This window comes from Piliocolobus tephrosceles, chromosome 5 (assembly GCF_002776525.5).
Source record: "Piliocolobus tephrosceles isolate RC106 chromosome 5, ASM277652v3, whole genome shotgun sequence".
NCBI lineage: Eukaryota > Metazoa > Chordata > Mammalia > Primates > Cercopithecidae > Piliocolobus > Piliocolobus tephrosceles.
Window position 1 is genome coordinate 124,353,497 of NC_045438.1, and position 15,164 is coordinate 124,368,660.

Below are 15,164 nucleotides of genomic sequence, written 5' to 3' on the forward strand. Positions count from 1 at the left end.
TACCACAACCTCCCCATGAAGTTAAAGCAGAGCTGAAAAATTTGTATCACCTAGTGATGTCATAGCTGTCATAAAGTATAACACAATTGCTTTACTTTTTAAATTTAGTGTAGCCTAAGTGTGCAGTGCTTTTAAGTCTATAGTAGTGTAATGTCCGAGCCTTCACATTCACTCACCACTCATTCACTGACTCACCCAGGGCAACTTCCAGTCCTGCAAGCTCCACTCACGTAAGTGTCCTATACAGGTGTACCACTTCATCTTTAACACCATATTTTTACTGTACATTTTCTATGTTAGGTGTATATATAGTTAGGTATACAAATAGTTATGACTGTTACACTTGTCTACAGTATTCAGTACAGTAACGTGCTGTACAGATTTGTAGCCTAGGTGTGTGGCAGGCTCTAGAGAAACAAATGAAATTGAGAGAAATAACTATAATCGGAGACTTTAAGAAAACACTATTATTCTAGGGTATCTATAACAATAAGAACATTAAATTTGAATAATTAAATTGGTTGAATAAACACATTCACCTCTGTCCTATACAAACTAAATAAATCTTCATTTATAACATCCATAGAACACTTTTTAAAGATGCTAGGCCACCAAGCCTCAATAAACAGAAACTGCATAAACCATATTTTTTTTTCCACAAGGTAAAAATCCTACAAAAAAAAAATTGTTTTAAGCCAACCATACAGATATTTTGAAAGACTTAATTATTGAACCAGAAATTTAAAACACAATGATAAACTACTTAGAAAACAAGACTACTACATGTCAAAATGGCTGGGATGTGAATATAAGCATCAGTCTCAAAAAGTTAGTCAAAAAAATCTACAGAAAACAAAATAAGCCTAAATTGAGCAATTAACATATTTTAAAACAAAATCCCAATCAATAAGCAAATCAAAACAAACACTAGTTTCTGAACAGAAAAGGTGTATCCTTAACAAGTCTAGTCAAGTAAAAAGCGGTAGAATTAAGAGAAGATAAATTTCCTAGAACTTAGAAATGGCAAAGTTAATAGAAAAGAGATTGCTATTAGACTTTTCTACTAACAACAGATGTTTAAATTTAAACAAAATAAAAATATTTCTTAAAAAGTATACATTACTTAAATTAACTAAATAATAAACATAAAAGGAAAAATATATTTTAAAACAAATTTTTTAATTTAAAGTTGCTTAAATTTAAAAATAGATAACATAATAGTCACAAAAGAAACTGACAGTTACAAAGAAATTATTTCCAGAAAGCACTGTGAACTCAAAAGTTCTGCAAGTACAGACTTTCAACCTTTCATGAACAAATCATTCCCATGTTATAATTCCTTAATGCACAGAAAAAGACATACAGTTATCCTATTTAGAGAGCTAGCAAAATCCCAATGTTAACATATAATAACCAGGCCGGGCACGGAGGCTCACACCTGTAATCCCAGCACTTTGGGAGGCCAAGGTGGGTGGATCACCTGAGGTCAGGAATTCAAGACCAGCCTGGCCAACAGAGCAAAACCCCATCTCTACTAAAAATACAAAAATTAGCCAGGTGTGGTGGCGCATGCCTGTAGTCCCAGCTACTCAGAAGGCTGAGGCAGAGAATCACTTGAACCCAGTAGGCAGAGCTTGCAGTGGGCCGAGATTGCACCACTGCACTCCAGCTTGGGTGATAGAGCAAGACTCCACTTAAAAAAAAAGTACAATAGCCCAAAAGACCAATATCATTAATGTAAAAATGTAAATTTCCTAAATAAAAGATTAGTAAACCAAATTCAAATGCATTTCTAGGGAAGATGCATGGTTGGCCAACATTAAGTCTGCAATCACTGTAGTGTAGTTTTTCTTTGATGTCATTTTTTATTAGACAGCATTATGTCTCTAATATTTCAGAAAGGACTCTCCCTTGTGGTGGTTTCTTTCAGCTTTTTATCACATTTTATTTCTATCCCAAAGTTACCGAGACTTTAACATGCTTAACAAAATTTTAACAATACCTTAATGAATGTCTTAATCACCAATACCTTAGTGAACAATACCAAGGTATTGAAGGTTATTTTTATTGTGATTATTTTTTAATAGAAACAGGGTCTCACTATGTTACCCAGGCTAATCTTGAACTCCTGAGCTCAAATGATCCTCCCATCTCGGCCTCCCAAAGTGCTAGGATTACAGGCATGACCCACCACCCCTGGCCTCAGTGTGAATGTTAAAATAGTAACCAAAATCGCTGTGTGGTGCTGGTAAAGAATCCTGGGCTTTACAGGCTACTAACAAAGGATAACAGTGTGTCTGTTCACCATTTCAAGTGGCACTGCTACCTGGCAAATGCATATGCAGTTTACGATGCGCCAGTTTTGATATTTTGTAACTCTTGCCAATTTTTTTAGGCTATAAGTTTGTACATTACTTCAAATTTTAAGAACCAAGTGAGCCTTTATTAATATTAGATCAACTTTTAAATCCATGTAAGTCTACAAAAAATGCAAATAAACTATAAATCCTTTAAAACTTTTTAAAAATTAATCTACCTGATTCCAGGAGTGCAAAGATGATTTAATGTGGGAAAATCTATTAATACACCTCATCAGAACATCAAATGAGAAAAATTATATGAATGCTTTAATAGATGCCCGAATGGTATATTTTTTAAAGTTCCAGAGCCATTTCTAATTCAAACTCTTTTTTTTTTTTTTTTTTTTTTGAGATGGAGTCTAGCTCTGTAGCCCAGGCTGGAGCGCAGCTGCGCAATCTCGGCTCACTGCAAGCTCCGCCTCTCGGGTTCACGCCATTCTCCTGCCTCAGCCTCCCAGTGTTCCTGGGACTACAGGCACCCGCCACCTGGCCTGGCTAGTTTTTTGTATTTTTTTAGTAGAGATGGGGGGGTTTCACCGTGTTAGCCAGGATGGTCTCGATCTCCTGACCTCGTGATCTGCCCGTCTCGGCCTCCCAAAGTGCTGGGATTACAGGCTTGAGCCACCGTGCCCGGCCTTCTAATTCAAACTCTTTAAAAATTAAAAAAGAGACACTATCTTTCAGATAAAGGCTATCTAACTCCCAACAGCAAACTTAAAAGTAAAAACTATGGACATTCCCATTAAAATGATGGGAAAAAAAGTCTAACATCATTATTGTTATTTAACATTGTCCTAAACATTTCTGCTAACAAAACATGCAATAAAAGTGAAATAAAACTATCAGAAGAACCACTATCATTATTCACTGATGATACTGAAGTTTTTCCTAGAAAACCCAGAACTTACTGAAAAAAATATTTGAATTAAGTGACTACATACCAGGAAAATATGACTTTATGGTCTGATAAGACTATTAAGTATACACCTATCATGCCTCTCCACATATCTCCACTACTATTACGTGGACCCTAGTTAGAATCACTATTATTTTTTTGTCTGGATTACTGCATCAGGCTCCTAAATGGACTGGTTTCCCTATTCCCAGCCTGGTGAGATCTTACACAGTTAAGGAGATAAAGTGATGTGTTTCTAAAACCAAATCTGATCATGTCATTCCTTTGCTTAGATCTTCTCATAGATTCTTATCATATTTAAAGTAAGATCCAAATTCCTTATTATAGCCTTATTTATGTGGCTCTATACAACCAGGCCTTATATACAAAAATGCCATTCTTGACACTCCAGCCACACAGTCCTTTTTGTTCCTCAAACATACAAAAGAGGCTTTCTGTTTGCTATTCACTCCACCTGGGATGCTCTTTCCTTGAATCTCACAAGGATGGCCCATTCTAAAATGTCAATCACATGTTATCTTAAATGTTACTTCTTTAAGAGGTCTCTTTGGCCATGCAGCTTATAGTGGTATGGTGTGGTATAGTGCAGTGGTATAGTGGTGAGCATAGCTGCCTTCCAAGAGGTCTCTTTGATCATCCAGTCTAAAATAGCCAGTCATTCACTATCTCATAATCACCCTACTTTAATTTCCTCCACAGAATCTAAAACTCATGGTCTGATACTTTCCCTGTACATATTTAGTATCTCCTCCCCACTAATGTAACCTCCGTGAGAGCAAGAACTCTGTCTTAATAACTGCTTATCTCTAACACTTAAGTAAGTGTTAAGAATCACCAAATAAACATTTGGATTTTAATTGTCTGTTATTCTCAAAAGACTGTAAGCTCTACTAAACAAGAACTAGGCCTATTTTGTTCCTTGTTCTCTCTCTAAAACTCTGGCACAGGTTATACATTCAATATCTGATGAATGAATGAATGAATGAATGAATGAATCCCTTCCCTTCCTATAGTTCCTAGTATTCTAAGACTGGGCAAATGTTTTTGGTCATCTCAAAACATTGCTGGCCTATAATGAGCTTGTAGCCAACTGATACTGTACACTAAATTTATATGAATTATTATAAAATTAAATCTCTCCACCTCTATCCATTCCCCAAATTATACACTGATGTAATTGACTTCTTATGCTAAACATAGAGCTTTAAGTTTGATGGCCTTCTTGAAATTAACTTTTAAAATGCCTTTGTCAAAAAATACTTACAAGAAAATAATGGGGCAAGGAAAATTAAATATTTTAAGCCCTGACCCATAACTTATTTAAGTAGCTGGCGGAGAAGAGACCTTCTTTAAAGTGATATTTTAAAAAAAATTTGACGTACTAAAAAGTTAATCTAACTTGTCAGTGTATACAGAAATGACCACTCTTTGCTGAAACTAACAAAGCCACAAAGAACTGCCTCTTAAGTGTTTAAGATACTGCATCACCATTTTGATTACCCAAGAGTTACTCATTAAATATGACACAAAGTACATAGCTGCTGGTTTGCGGGCACTCTTAAGTATCTAATTACTTAAAACAAAAGGCTACATTCTCAATTTTTTATATTTTGTTTTTATTCAAGAGTTACTCACAGGCAGCACTTTAAAATTAGGCTTTTTAAATTAAAGGCCAAAACTAAAAAAGTTTGCAAATATGACATTGCTAAAAGAATGATAGCCTTAATAATTTAAACTCTAAAATGTCCGTCCTGTGGAGTTAAGGTCTTTATACACAGAATGTGTAAGATCAATATCATTTAAAATAAACAACCGAAAAACCACAGATGGTGGGTAAATTTGTCAATGAAGATAAACATCAGTTTCAGCCTTCTAGAGTATGAAAACCGGCAATTAATCCTGTGACAGAATATAAACTGTACTTCAGAATTTTGACTTTAAAGTCTCTTTCTCCAGCAGCAAATCAGCATATCTATGTTGAAGTTCCTTTTCTCTTTCTTGTTGTCGCTGAACATCTTCTTTTAGACACTTAAAGAAACAAAAATATTAAGTAATTCTTTTAGATGTAACTGTATTGAAAAAAATCTACAGTACTTTACTATCTTAAAAACCAGCCGAGTTAAATCATGATTTTTAAGAGGTAAATATTTCTCAAAGAGAAACAAACATATCAAATACTTTTGCTATAAAACCAGTATCACAGCCATTCTTTGATTTGGTCATATGAAATCCTGCTGCTACTTCAAATAAACAAACCACTATCGTCTTATCAATACCCACAAATGCACTTCAAGAAGCCCTGGCTGCCCTTTAGCTGGACAGGAGCTATTATGCACATTTGGGAGATAAATTGAATCCAAATCCGGTCAAAGGAATTTGATGATTTGGAAGGACTAGCTATGCTCCCAGCCACCTAAGTTATAAAACAGAAAGATACTGGTTTAGTTTCCCCTCACAGAGCTACATGAATGGGATGTAATCAAGTTTCAAGGGGACAAATTACAAGGGCTAAGTATCCCATTTCACAGTGCATCTACGTATGAAACAGAACATGAGTAAAGGAAGGCCTTTGTATCTACAACTTGCCTAGTCTATCCATATCTACACAGAGGCAATTCTAGATCAGAAAGTCAAACACTTTAGGCTCTCATTTTTAAAAGCCTGACAGTACCAACTTCAGAGACAGCCTACATAGGAGAAGTAAAAGAGGATAGCCCTGATAATTCTTTGCAGCACTCTTTTTAAGCAACGCTTCAATATATAATGGTTACCTCTAGCCTCCGGGGAATAGCAGAATCTTCATGTTTCTTGAGTTCTTCAAAAGTGCGTAACTCCAAGTGAGCCTGTTCAATTTGATCCCATAAGTCATTCAACTGTTTCATGAGCCCCATAGCACGAGACTGGTAACCCCCAAGCAAAATTTTCATCTTCTTTTCCATCTTTGCAGCTCTCTTGGCTTCTGTCGTCATGTGACCCCTGTTTATCTGGAGAGCAGGGGAAGATCACATCAGCATACATGAGAAAAGCAGGCTATTAAATAAAGGGCTAAAAAGGTACCATTCGTTCTTGTATGTGCCTCAAAGCAAAAATACACTAGAACTCCTTATAGCTCAACTACTGTAAAAAAAAAATCAAGCTTAAAAAGGATTTATCTTGCACCTAAAGGGTTTTATAGGTGAGTCCCAAATAATCTATAATCTATTCATAATAATTTGACCCATGATTGAACCTCAAAGCGGGCTTGAATGTCACAGTAGGGAAAAAACTAATGTCTACTTTCTGAAAATGACTTCTGCTATCATTCAACGTATTTATTTTGGGACTAGCTGCAAGCCATATTCATCATCTATATCCCAAAAATGTACTTCTGGGAGTCTGTTCACACATCAAGACCCCAAACTTTTACAGTTTCCATCCCAGGGCCTGCATCCGAAATCTCCTGGCTCTGGGAGCTGAGGGATCTAGTGCAAGTCTTTCTAGATCACTACATCCCTAGAACAAAGGATACTTTTAATCAAGCATGCAAGTACTTTCAGGGACTGCAACCATTGGGGGCAGTGCAGAGAAGGAGCCAAAAACATGAAGCTCCACATTTCTCCCTGGAAGGGGCTCATGGCACAGTCTTCCAGTGGCTACCTGACAGCCTAGCTTTTAACGTGCATGGGGGAGTTAATGGGACAGTGGAGTGCAAAAGTAGCCTTCTGGCAGCCTAAGCAGCAGCTGGACACTTTCCAAGCCTTTCCCCCTGGTCTGCCCCAGCAGTAACTCTAGGCCTACCGATTCCTCCTAGAAGAAGTTTATCTACACATCAAATGTCTCAATTTGCACAGCATCCACCCAAAGGACTATATCCTAAATCTCCTAGATCTGGTAATGGAAGAGACTAAGCATATGCATGTCTCTCTAGATCAAAAAACAAGGAGGTGGTTTTATACAGGTGTGCAAATACTTTCTAGGGCTACACTCTCTGGGAGCAGTGAAGAAAAGAGTCTGGAATATGCAGCTCTCATTTTCTCTCCAAAAAGGGTTTATAACTGCATACTCTTCCAGTGGCTACTTGACGGCCTGGCCTCTAACTTGCATCAGAGAGCTAATGCGGGAGATAAACAGTATCCCTCAGGCAGCCTGAGCAGGAACTTGGCATATCCTAAGCCTTTCCCCCAGCACATCCCACTGATAATTCCAGGCCTACTCATTCTTCCTAAAAAGAGTTTGTCTACAGACTGCGTGCCACACTTTTACAGCTCCACACAGACAAGGGACGGTACCCTTCACAACCTAAGCTCTGGGAAGTGACAGGGCTTTGCATTCCTGAATCTCCCTAAACCACAGAAAACAGAGGTGGACATACTACGAGCCCACTTCCAGCAGATTATCTCCCCAGGATCACAGAGTGCAGCCACAACACAAGCATAGGCATTTGCCACAGAGACGGCTTAGTGTAGAGAGAGTGGAAGAATCAAGCACTTGTCTTCAACATGATGACAGAAGGAACTAGGACACATACCCAACACCTCAACCTTCCCAGATACATCGAAGCATCTGGCTTCTACCTGACCACAGGGTATTGATGGAATATAGTACCCAGAATAGAGACAGCAGTCTGAACAAATACAAAGATTTAAAGGGTATCTTAAAATCTCTAGCTGGATGGATTGGTAAGATCCTTCTGCTACACAAGGCCAGTCTAAGAAGTCTGAGAGAGGCAGTTGTCTCATGTAACGCACAGAAACCAACACAGAGACAGTCAAGAACAATTAAGAAATAGGAAAATATATTCCCCCCCCCAAAAAAAAGGAACAAAATAAATCAATAAAAACCAACCCAAGTGAACTGGAGATACATGATTTACCCAACAGGAAATTCCAAATAATGGTCACAAAGATGCTGACCGAGGTCAAGTGAGCAATCCAAGAACAAACTGAGAACTTCCACAAAGAGACAGAAAGTATTAAAAAGTACCAATGAGAAAACATAGATTTGAAAACTATTAAAACTGAACTGAAAAATTCAATATGGGGGTTCGACAGTTCAAGCAGACGAAAGGAGCAGTAAACTAGAAGACCGGTCACTGGAAATCATCTAACCTCAGGAGCAAAAAGAAAAAATAATGAAAAAGAATGACCTAAGAGACTTACGGGACACCATCATGGAGAACAACTTATGCATTATCAGGTGCCAGAAGGAGAAAAGAACAAGTAACATAGTCAAAGAAATAATGGCAGAAAACTTCCCAAGCCTGGGGAAGGAAATGGAAAGCCAGATCCAGGAAGCCCAAAAATGGAGGTTCCTCAAAAAACTGAAAACAGAATTATCATTCAATCCAGCCATTCCACTTCTGGGTATATATATCCAAAGGAATTGAAATCAGTATGTCAAAGAGATGTCTGCACTTCCATGTTCATTACAGCATTATCCACAACAGCCAAGATAAGATAAATTCAAAGAGACCCACCAAGACACATCACAATTAAAATGTCAAAAACTAATGGCAGAGTATTGAAAAACGCAAGAAAAAAGCATATCACCATGTATAAAGGAACCTCCACAAGACTACCAGAGAATTTCTCAGCAGAAACCTTTCAGGCCAGAAGGGAGTGGGATGATACCTTTAAAAATCAAAAAGAAAAGAAAGAGAAGGAAAGGAAAGGGAAAGGGAAAAGAAGAGAGAAGAAAAAGAAAGAGAAGAAAGAGAGAGCAAGAGAAACTGCCAACCAAGAATACTATACCCAGCAATCCTGTATTTCAAAACCAAATGGATGATAAAGACTTTCTCAATCAGAAGCTGACTTTATCACCACTAGACCTGCCTTACAGGAAATGCTAAAAGGAGTTCTTCAAGCTGAAGGAAGAAAACACTTATTAGTAACATGAAAATATATTAAAGTACAAAACTTGTTTTTTGTTTATTCTGGATATTAACCCCTTATCCAGGCCGGGGCGTGGTATGTACGTTGTCATATCCAAACATTCTAATACTCTAATGGCAGTGAGTAAATCAATTATATCTCTAGTAAAAAGGTTAAAAGGCAAAACTATTAACAACTAAAGTGCAACAATTTGTTAAGGGAATATTATATAAAAATTTTAAGTATAACATCAGAAACATAAAACATAGGAGAAAGGGGTGTAAAAGTGTATAGTTTGTGTATGCAATTGAAATTAAGTTATCAACTTAAAATACCCTGTTATATAAGCTCTTTTATGTAAGCCTCGAGCTAACCACAAAGCAAAAGTCTGTAACAGACAGACAAGAGATAAAAAGATAAAATCCAAAGCACACCACTACAGAAAGCCATTAAGACACACACACACACACACACGAGGAATAGAACAAAGGATCTATAAACAGAAAACAATTGGCACTGGTTAAGTCCCTCACCTATTAATAATTACTCTGTAAATGGATTACATTCCCCAATCAAAAGGCATAGAGTGGGCCAGGCATGGCGGCTCACGCCTGTAATCCCAGCACTTTGGAGGCTGAGGCGGGCACATCATGAGGTCAAGAGATCAAGACCATTCTGGCCAACATAGTGAAACCCCGTCTGTACTAAAAGTACAAAAATTATCTGGGCATGGTGCCAGGCGCCTGTAGTCCCAGCTACTTGGGAGGCTGAAGCAGGAGAATCGCTTGAACCCAGGAGGCAGAGGTTGCAGTGAACCCAGATCACGCCACTGCACTCCAGCCTGGCAACAGAGCAAGACTCCATCTCAAAAAAATAAAATAAAATAAAAAATAAAAGGCATAGTGGCTATTAATAAAAAGAACAAGAACTTTTTAATCAATAAAAAGAACAAGACCTCACAAAGTGCTGGGATTACAGGTGTGAGCCACCACGCCCCGGCCTGGATAAGGGGTTAATATCCAAAATATCCAAAAAACAAACAAATGAACAAAAAAGCTCAAGCTACTCAATAAAAAACAAGTAACCCTATTTTTAAAATGGGGAAAGGACCTGAATAGACATTTCTCAAAAGACGACACACAAGTGGTCAACACGTACATGAAAAAAAAGCTTAATATCTCTAATCATCAGAGAAATGCAAATCAAAACCACAATACAGTATTACCTTACACCTGTTAGACTGGTTATTTTAAAAAATGAAAAACAGTATGTGTTGGCAAGAGATGTGGAGAAAGGGGAACCCCTGTTCACTGTTGGTGGTATTGTAAATTAGTACAGCCATTACGGAAAACAGTATGGAGGTTCCTCAAAAAACTGAAAACAGAATTATCATTCAATCCAGCCATTCCACTTCTGGGTATATATATCCAAAGGAATTGAAATCAGTATGTCAAAGAGATGTCTGCACTTCCATGTTCATTACAGCATTATCCACAACAGCCAAGATATGCATTTTTAAAATATGGTGGAATACTATTCAGTCTTTAAAAAACAGGAAATCCTGTCATTTGCAACAACAGATGGACATAGAGGACATTCTGCTAACTACAATAAGCCAAGCACAGAAAGCCAAATACCATACAATGTAACTTGTATATGGAATCTAGAAACATTAATCTCATAAAAGTAGAGAGTACAATGGTGGCTACCATAGGATAGCGCAGTAAAGGGTAGACAGGGAAAGGGGAGATGTTGGTCAAAGGTACAAAGTTTCAGTTAGACAGGAAGAATAGGTTCTGGTGATCTATTACACAGCATGGTAATCACAGAATCATGTTTATTTCAAAATAGCTAAAATAAGGGATTTTTAGGCTGGGCATGGTGGCTCACGCCTGTAATCCCAACATTTTGGGAGGCTGAGGTGGATAGATCACTTGAGGTTAGGAGTTCACGACCAGCCCTGCCAACATGGTGAAACCCCATCTCTACTAAAAATACAAAAATGAGCCAGGCAAGGTAGCACATGCCTGTAGTCCTAGCTACTCTGGAGGCTGAGGTGGGAGAATCGCTTGAACCCAGGAGGCAGAGGTTGCAGTGAACCTAGATCACACCACTGCACTCCAGCCTGGACAACAGAGCAAGCCTTCATTTAAAAAAAAAAAAAAAGGATTTTAAATATTCTCTCCACAAAGAAATGGTATGTATTTGAGGGGATTAATATGTTAATTAGCTGATTTAATCACTTCACATATGTGTATGGAAAAATCACATCTTACTCGATAAATATATGCAATTATTATTTGTCAATTAAAATAGAACTTTAAAAAATACGCCCAGGTGCAGTGGCTCACGCCTGTAATCCCAGCACTTTGGGAGGCCACAGCGGGCGGATCACCTGAGGTCAGGAGTTCCAGAACAGCCTGGCCAACATGGCAAAACCCCAACTCTACTAAAAATACAAAATTTAGCCAGGCATGGTGGCGCACACCTGTAGTAGTCCCAGCTACTCGGCAGGCTGAGACAGAAGAATCACTTAAACCCAGGAGGCAGAGGTTGCAATGAGCCAAGATCAGGCCACTGCACTCCAGCCTGAGCAATAGAGCAAGATTCCATTCTCAAAAAAAAAAAAAAAAGTCAAAGTCAAATAAGCCCATGGGAGGTGGAGGCAGGGGAGTAACACTGCATGTATGTGCCTTACAAACATGAGACGGATCTAAAATTAATTTAAATGAAGAAGCTCCTTTAAAACCAGTTATTCATTTCTTCAGATTTTTATAAAAGTTAAGCTTTTATTCCTCTGCAATTTACTTGAACAATAAATTCATGAAAACTGTTAATGTCCTTTATAAATGAACCTCTGATAAATCAAACCATGTTCCATGGCAATGATTATATGTCTTCTAAGGGAGCCAGGATATACTGGTTGAGGGCAGGCAGCACAGTACAGTGGGGTAAGAGTGAGTCACTCTTACAACCCAGTACTGCTGCCCAGCTGTTTTGAGCTGATGCAAGTTATTTAACCTATGTGTCTCCATTTCTCCATCAGTAAAATGGCAGTCATTGCTACAAGTTATGAAGCTCAAATAAGATCATAGACATAAAAAGCCTCAGTTGCCCAGTGCCTGGCACAGAATAAGCAGTCAACAAATGTCAAGTCTAATTACGATTCTTATTTTTCAGATACTAACAGTTCAAACATTTTGCTCTTTTCCCTAATAACTAAGGGGTAAAAGGATGAGGCTTTAAAAATTTCATTAAAATTCCAACTTCAATATAAGTCTACATGGACCCTTTCCTGGAAACACAGCAAGGAAAAACAGTTGGTCTTTCTTTTAAGTGAGGAGTTTGCCCCTTGTGGACCACAAGACCAAATAACACACACTGGACCTCTGTCCTACAGTGTAAAAATAGTGTTAGAACATGGACTCGCGGTGCTTCCCAACTCTATGGGAAGATTTTCTAACCCTGAAGCTCAAATACGGTGAAGGAAGTATCTAAGTATTTGATCCAGCAATTGCACACCTAGTATTTCCCAAGAGAAATGAAAACATGTCCACACAAAAACCTGTACACGAATGTTCACAGCAACATTATTCATAATAGGTAAAAGTTGAAGCAACCCAAATATCCATCAACTGACAAATGGATAAACAAACTGTGGTATTATCCACACAATGAAATGGTACTCGGCCAGAAAAAGAAATATTAATATATGCTACCACATGGATGAACTCTGAAAACATTATGTTAAATGAAAGAAGCCCATCACAAAAGACCACATACTATATGATTCCACTTACGTGAAATATCCAAAATAGGCAAATCTATAGATACAAAAAGTAGATTAATGGTTGCCTAGGGGTGGGCAGGCTGGGGGGAATGGGGAGTAACTGCTGATACAGAATCTCTTTCTGAGGTGATGAAAATGTTCTAATAGTAGTTGCACAACTACGTGAATTTACTAAAAGCCACTGAACTATACACTTTAAATGGCCTTAACTTTATGGTATGTAATTTATATCTCAGTAAGGATATTATAAACATAAGGTATACAGGGAATAGAAACACTAACTCCACAGGAGAAAAAAAAAAATCCTCATCTTCAATTCTTCTGTACACTAAACGCAAAAATGTTTTTCCCCAGAAATCAAAAGCAGTACTTTCTGAGTATAAGTTTTAGAAAGGTGGTAGTGGGATGGAGTTAGAGTTAAAAAAAAAAAAAAAAGAAGACAAAACTTCTGCCACATAAATTTTACCACACCATTAAGGAGAGAAGATGATAATTTGTACTCACTCTCTTCCACTTCAAATACTTCTGGAGTATGTCTTTTTAAGCCAGTGGTTTTCAACCACAGCTAAACTTACCAGTGCCCTAACTCGAGAGACTCTGATTTAAATGGCCTCAGATCTTTGTGTCCTTAAAAGCTCCCATATGATTCTAACAGGCAATTAGGATGTCAAACTCTGTTTCAGCCAGAGTCATTACAGAAGCTAGGTATCAGTTGTTTTCTCAAGTATACCTACCAAAAAGTCCTCATTTCCAATAAGATATGAGCAACTAAATCCATCAAGTTATACTCAAGTTCCTTATTCTATAATTTAACATGTTCAGCCAGGCAACAGTGGTTCACGCCTATAATCCTAGCACTTTGGGAGGCCAAGGCAGGTGGATTGCTTTGAGCCCAGGAGCTCCAGACTGACCTGGACAACACAGTGAAACACTGTCTTTCAAAAAATACAAAAATTAGCCAGACATAGTGTCGCATGCTTGTGGTTCCAGCTACTTGGGAGACTGAGGCGGGAATCACCCAATCCTGGGAAGTTGGAGGCAGCAGTGAGCCATGATCGTGTCACTGCACTCCAGCCTGGTCAACAGAGCAAGACCGTATCTCCAAAAAAGAAAAACAATTCAACATGTTCTAAGAATACCCATTATTACATACTCCAATCATATCTGGATTCAAACACACATTCCAAAACCGTAAGAGCAAATCATTTCAAATTAATACATACAATGCTTTTTAAAAATTAGTCATACGAATTAATATTTTCATTCATTAAGATAACTCAATTAGCTATACACTGCGCTCCATGGACAGTCCATTTCCAGTTTGGTGTAACAGCGTAACATCCATACTCAGAAACTGCTTAATTAGTCATCAAGGTACGTTTAATATTATCAGTACCCTGTATCTTGGAACTACCTCACTTCATCCAGTGGAGTCACTTATTATTCTCAAACCATCAGAGATTTTAAAACTTCAAAGTTGTTAACTTTCATTTAATGCCAACAATTTTATTTCATTTAGCTCAAGCTTTGTAAGTCTTCTGACTCAAATACTGTGCTAAAGTTCCAAGCAAATATGAACATGTTGTACAAAAATTAAGCACAGAAAAAAATTAATTTAGCCAAATAACTATATAGTCATTAAACATATAAAGAAGAAATGGAATACAGCTTTTAATATTCAAGTTGAACTTAGTTACCTTACGCCTGTTATTTGATTATTAAAACATGAAGGAAGATATCTGCATGCTTTGTAAAATGCTCAGCCTATGACTGCTCAATATGCTTTAAGAGGAAAAATCCTAACCTACAGTTTCTGGTCTTTTTGGAGCCAATAAACCTCAAGCATGAAATGTACATGCATACGAGGACAGGACTAGCTTAAATCAGCCCAGCTCCTCCCAACACCCATCCACACACAGAAACAACACTGAGGTGCAAGACAGTACAAAACTTTATTTCCTAAAATTCAAAGAAAAAGTCAGACTCAGATTTAACCAGATTCAGATTTCTAAATTAGATTTTTAAAACAAGCACTAGCAACCGCCCTGATGGACACCTTGCTTTAGAAGCCACCACACTGTGCTTTAAATACGTACTGGCACAAAATTTCTAATAGTCTTAAATAAAATGAAGTTCACTATCACTAATAGGAATTTAAAGTAGACCGACACTCGATACAATTAAAGCTGACTTGATCAAATATGAAAGGGTAAACTTCAATTCAAAAAAATAAGTTAAGAATATATCCA

At 37.6% G+C, this 15,164-nt stretch overlaps 1 protein-coding gene across 1 annotated transcript in view; it reads right to left on the reverse strand.

The window, feature by feature from the left end:
* Positions 1-4,871: 4,871 nt before the first annotated feature.
* Positions 4,872-15,164, reverse strand: part of CDC5L (cell division cycle 5 like) — a 59,111-nt gene continuing 48,818 nt past the window's right edge. The window contains exons 15-16 of the mRNA XM_023212942.1: positions 6,048-6,260; positions 4,872-5,304 (exon numbers count right to left, since the gene is read on the reverse strand). Of these exons, the coding sequence (XP_023068710.1) occupies positions 5,200-5,304; positions 6,048-6,260 (318 nt within the window). The 3' untranslated portion in view covers positions 4,872-5,199. The remainder of the gene's footprint in view (positions 5,305-6,047; positions 6,261-15,164) is intronic.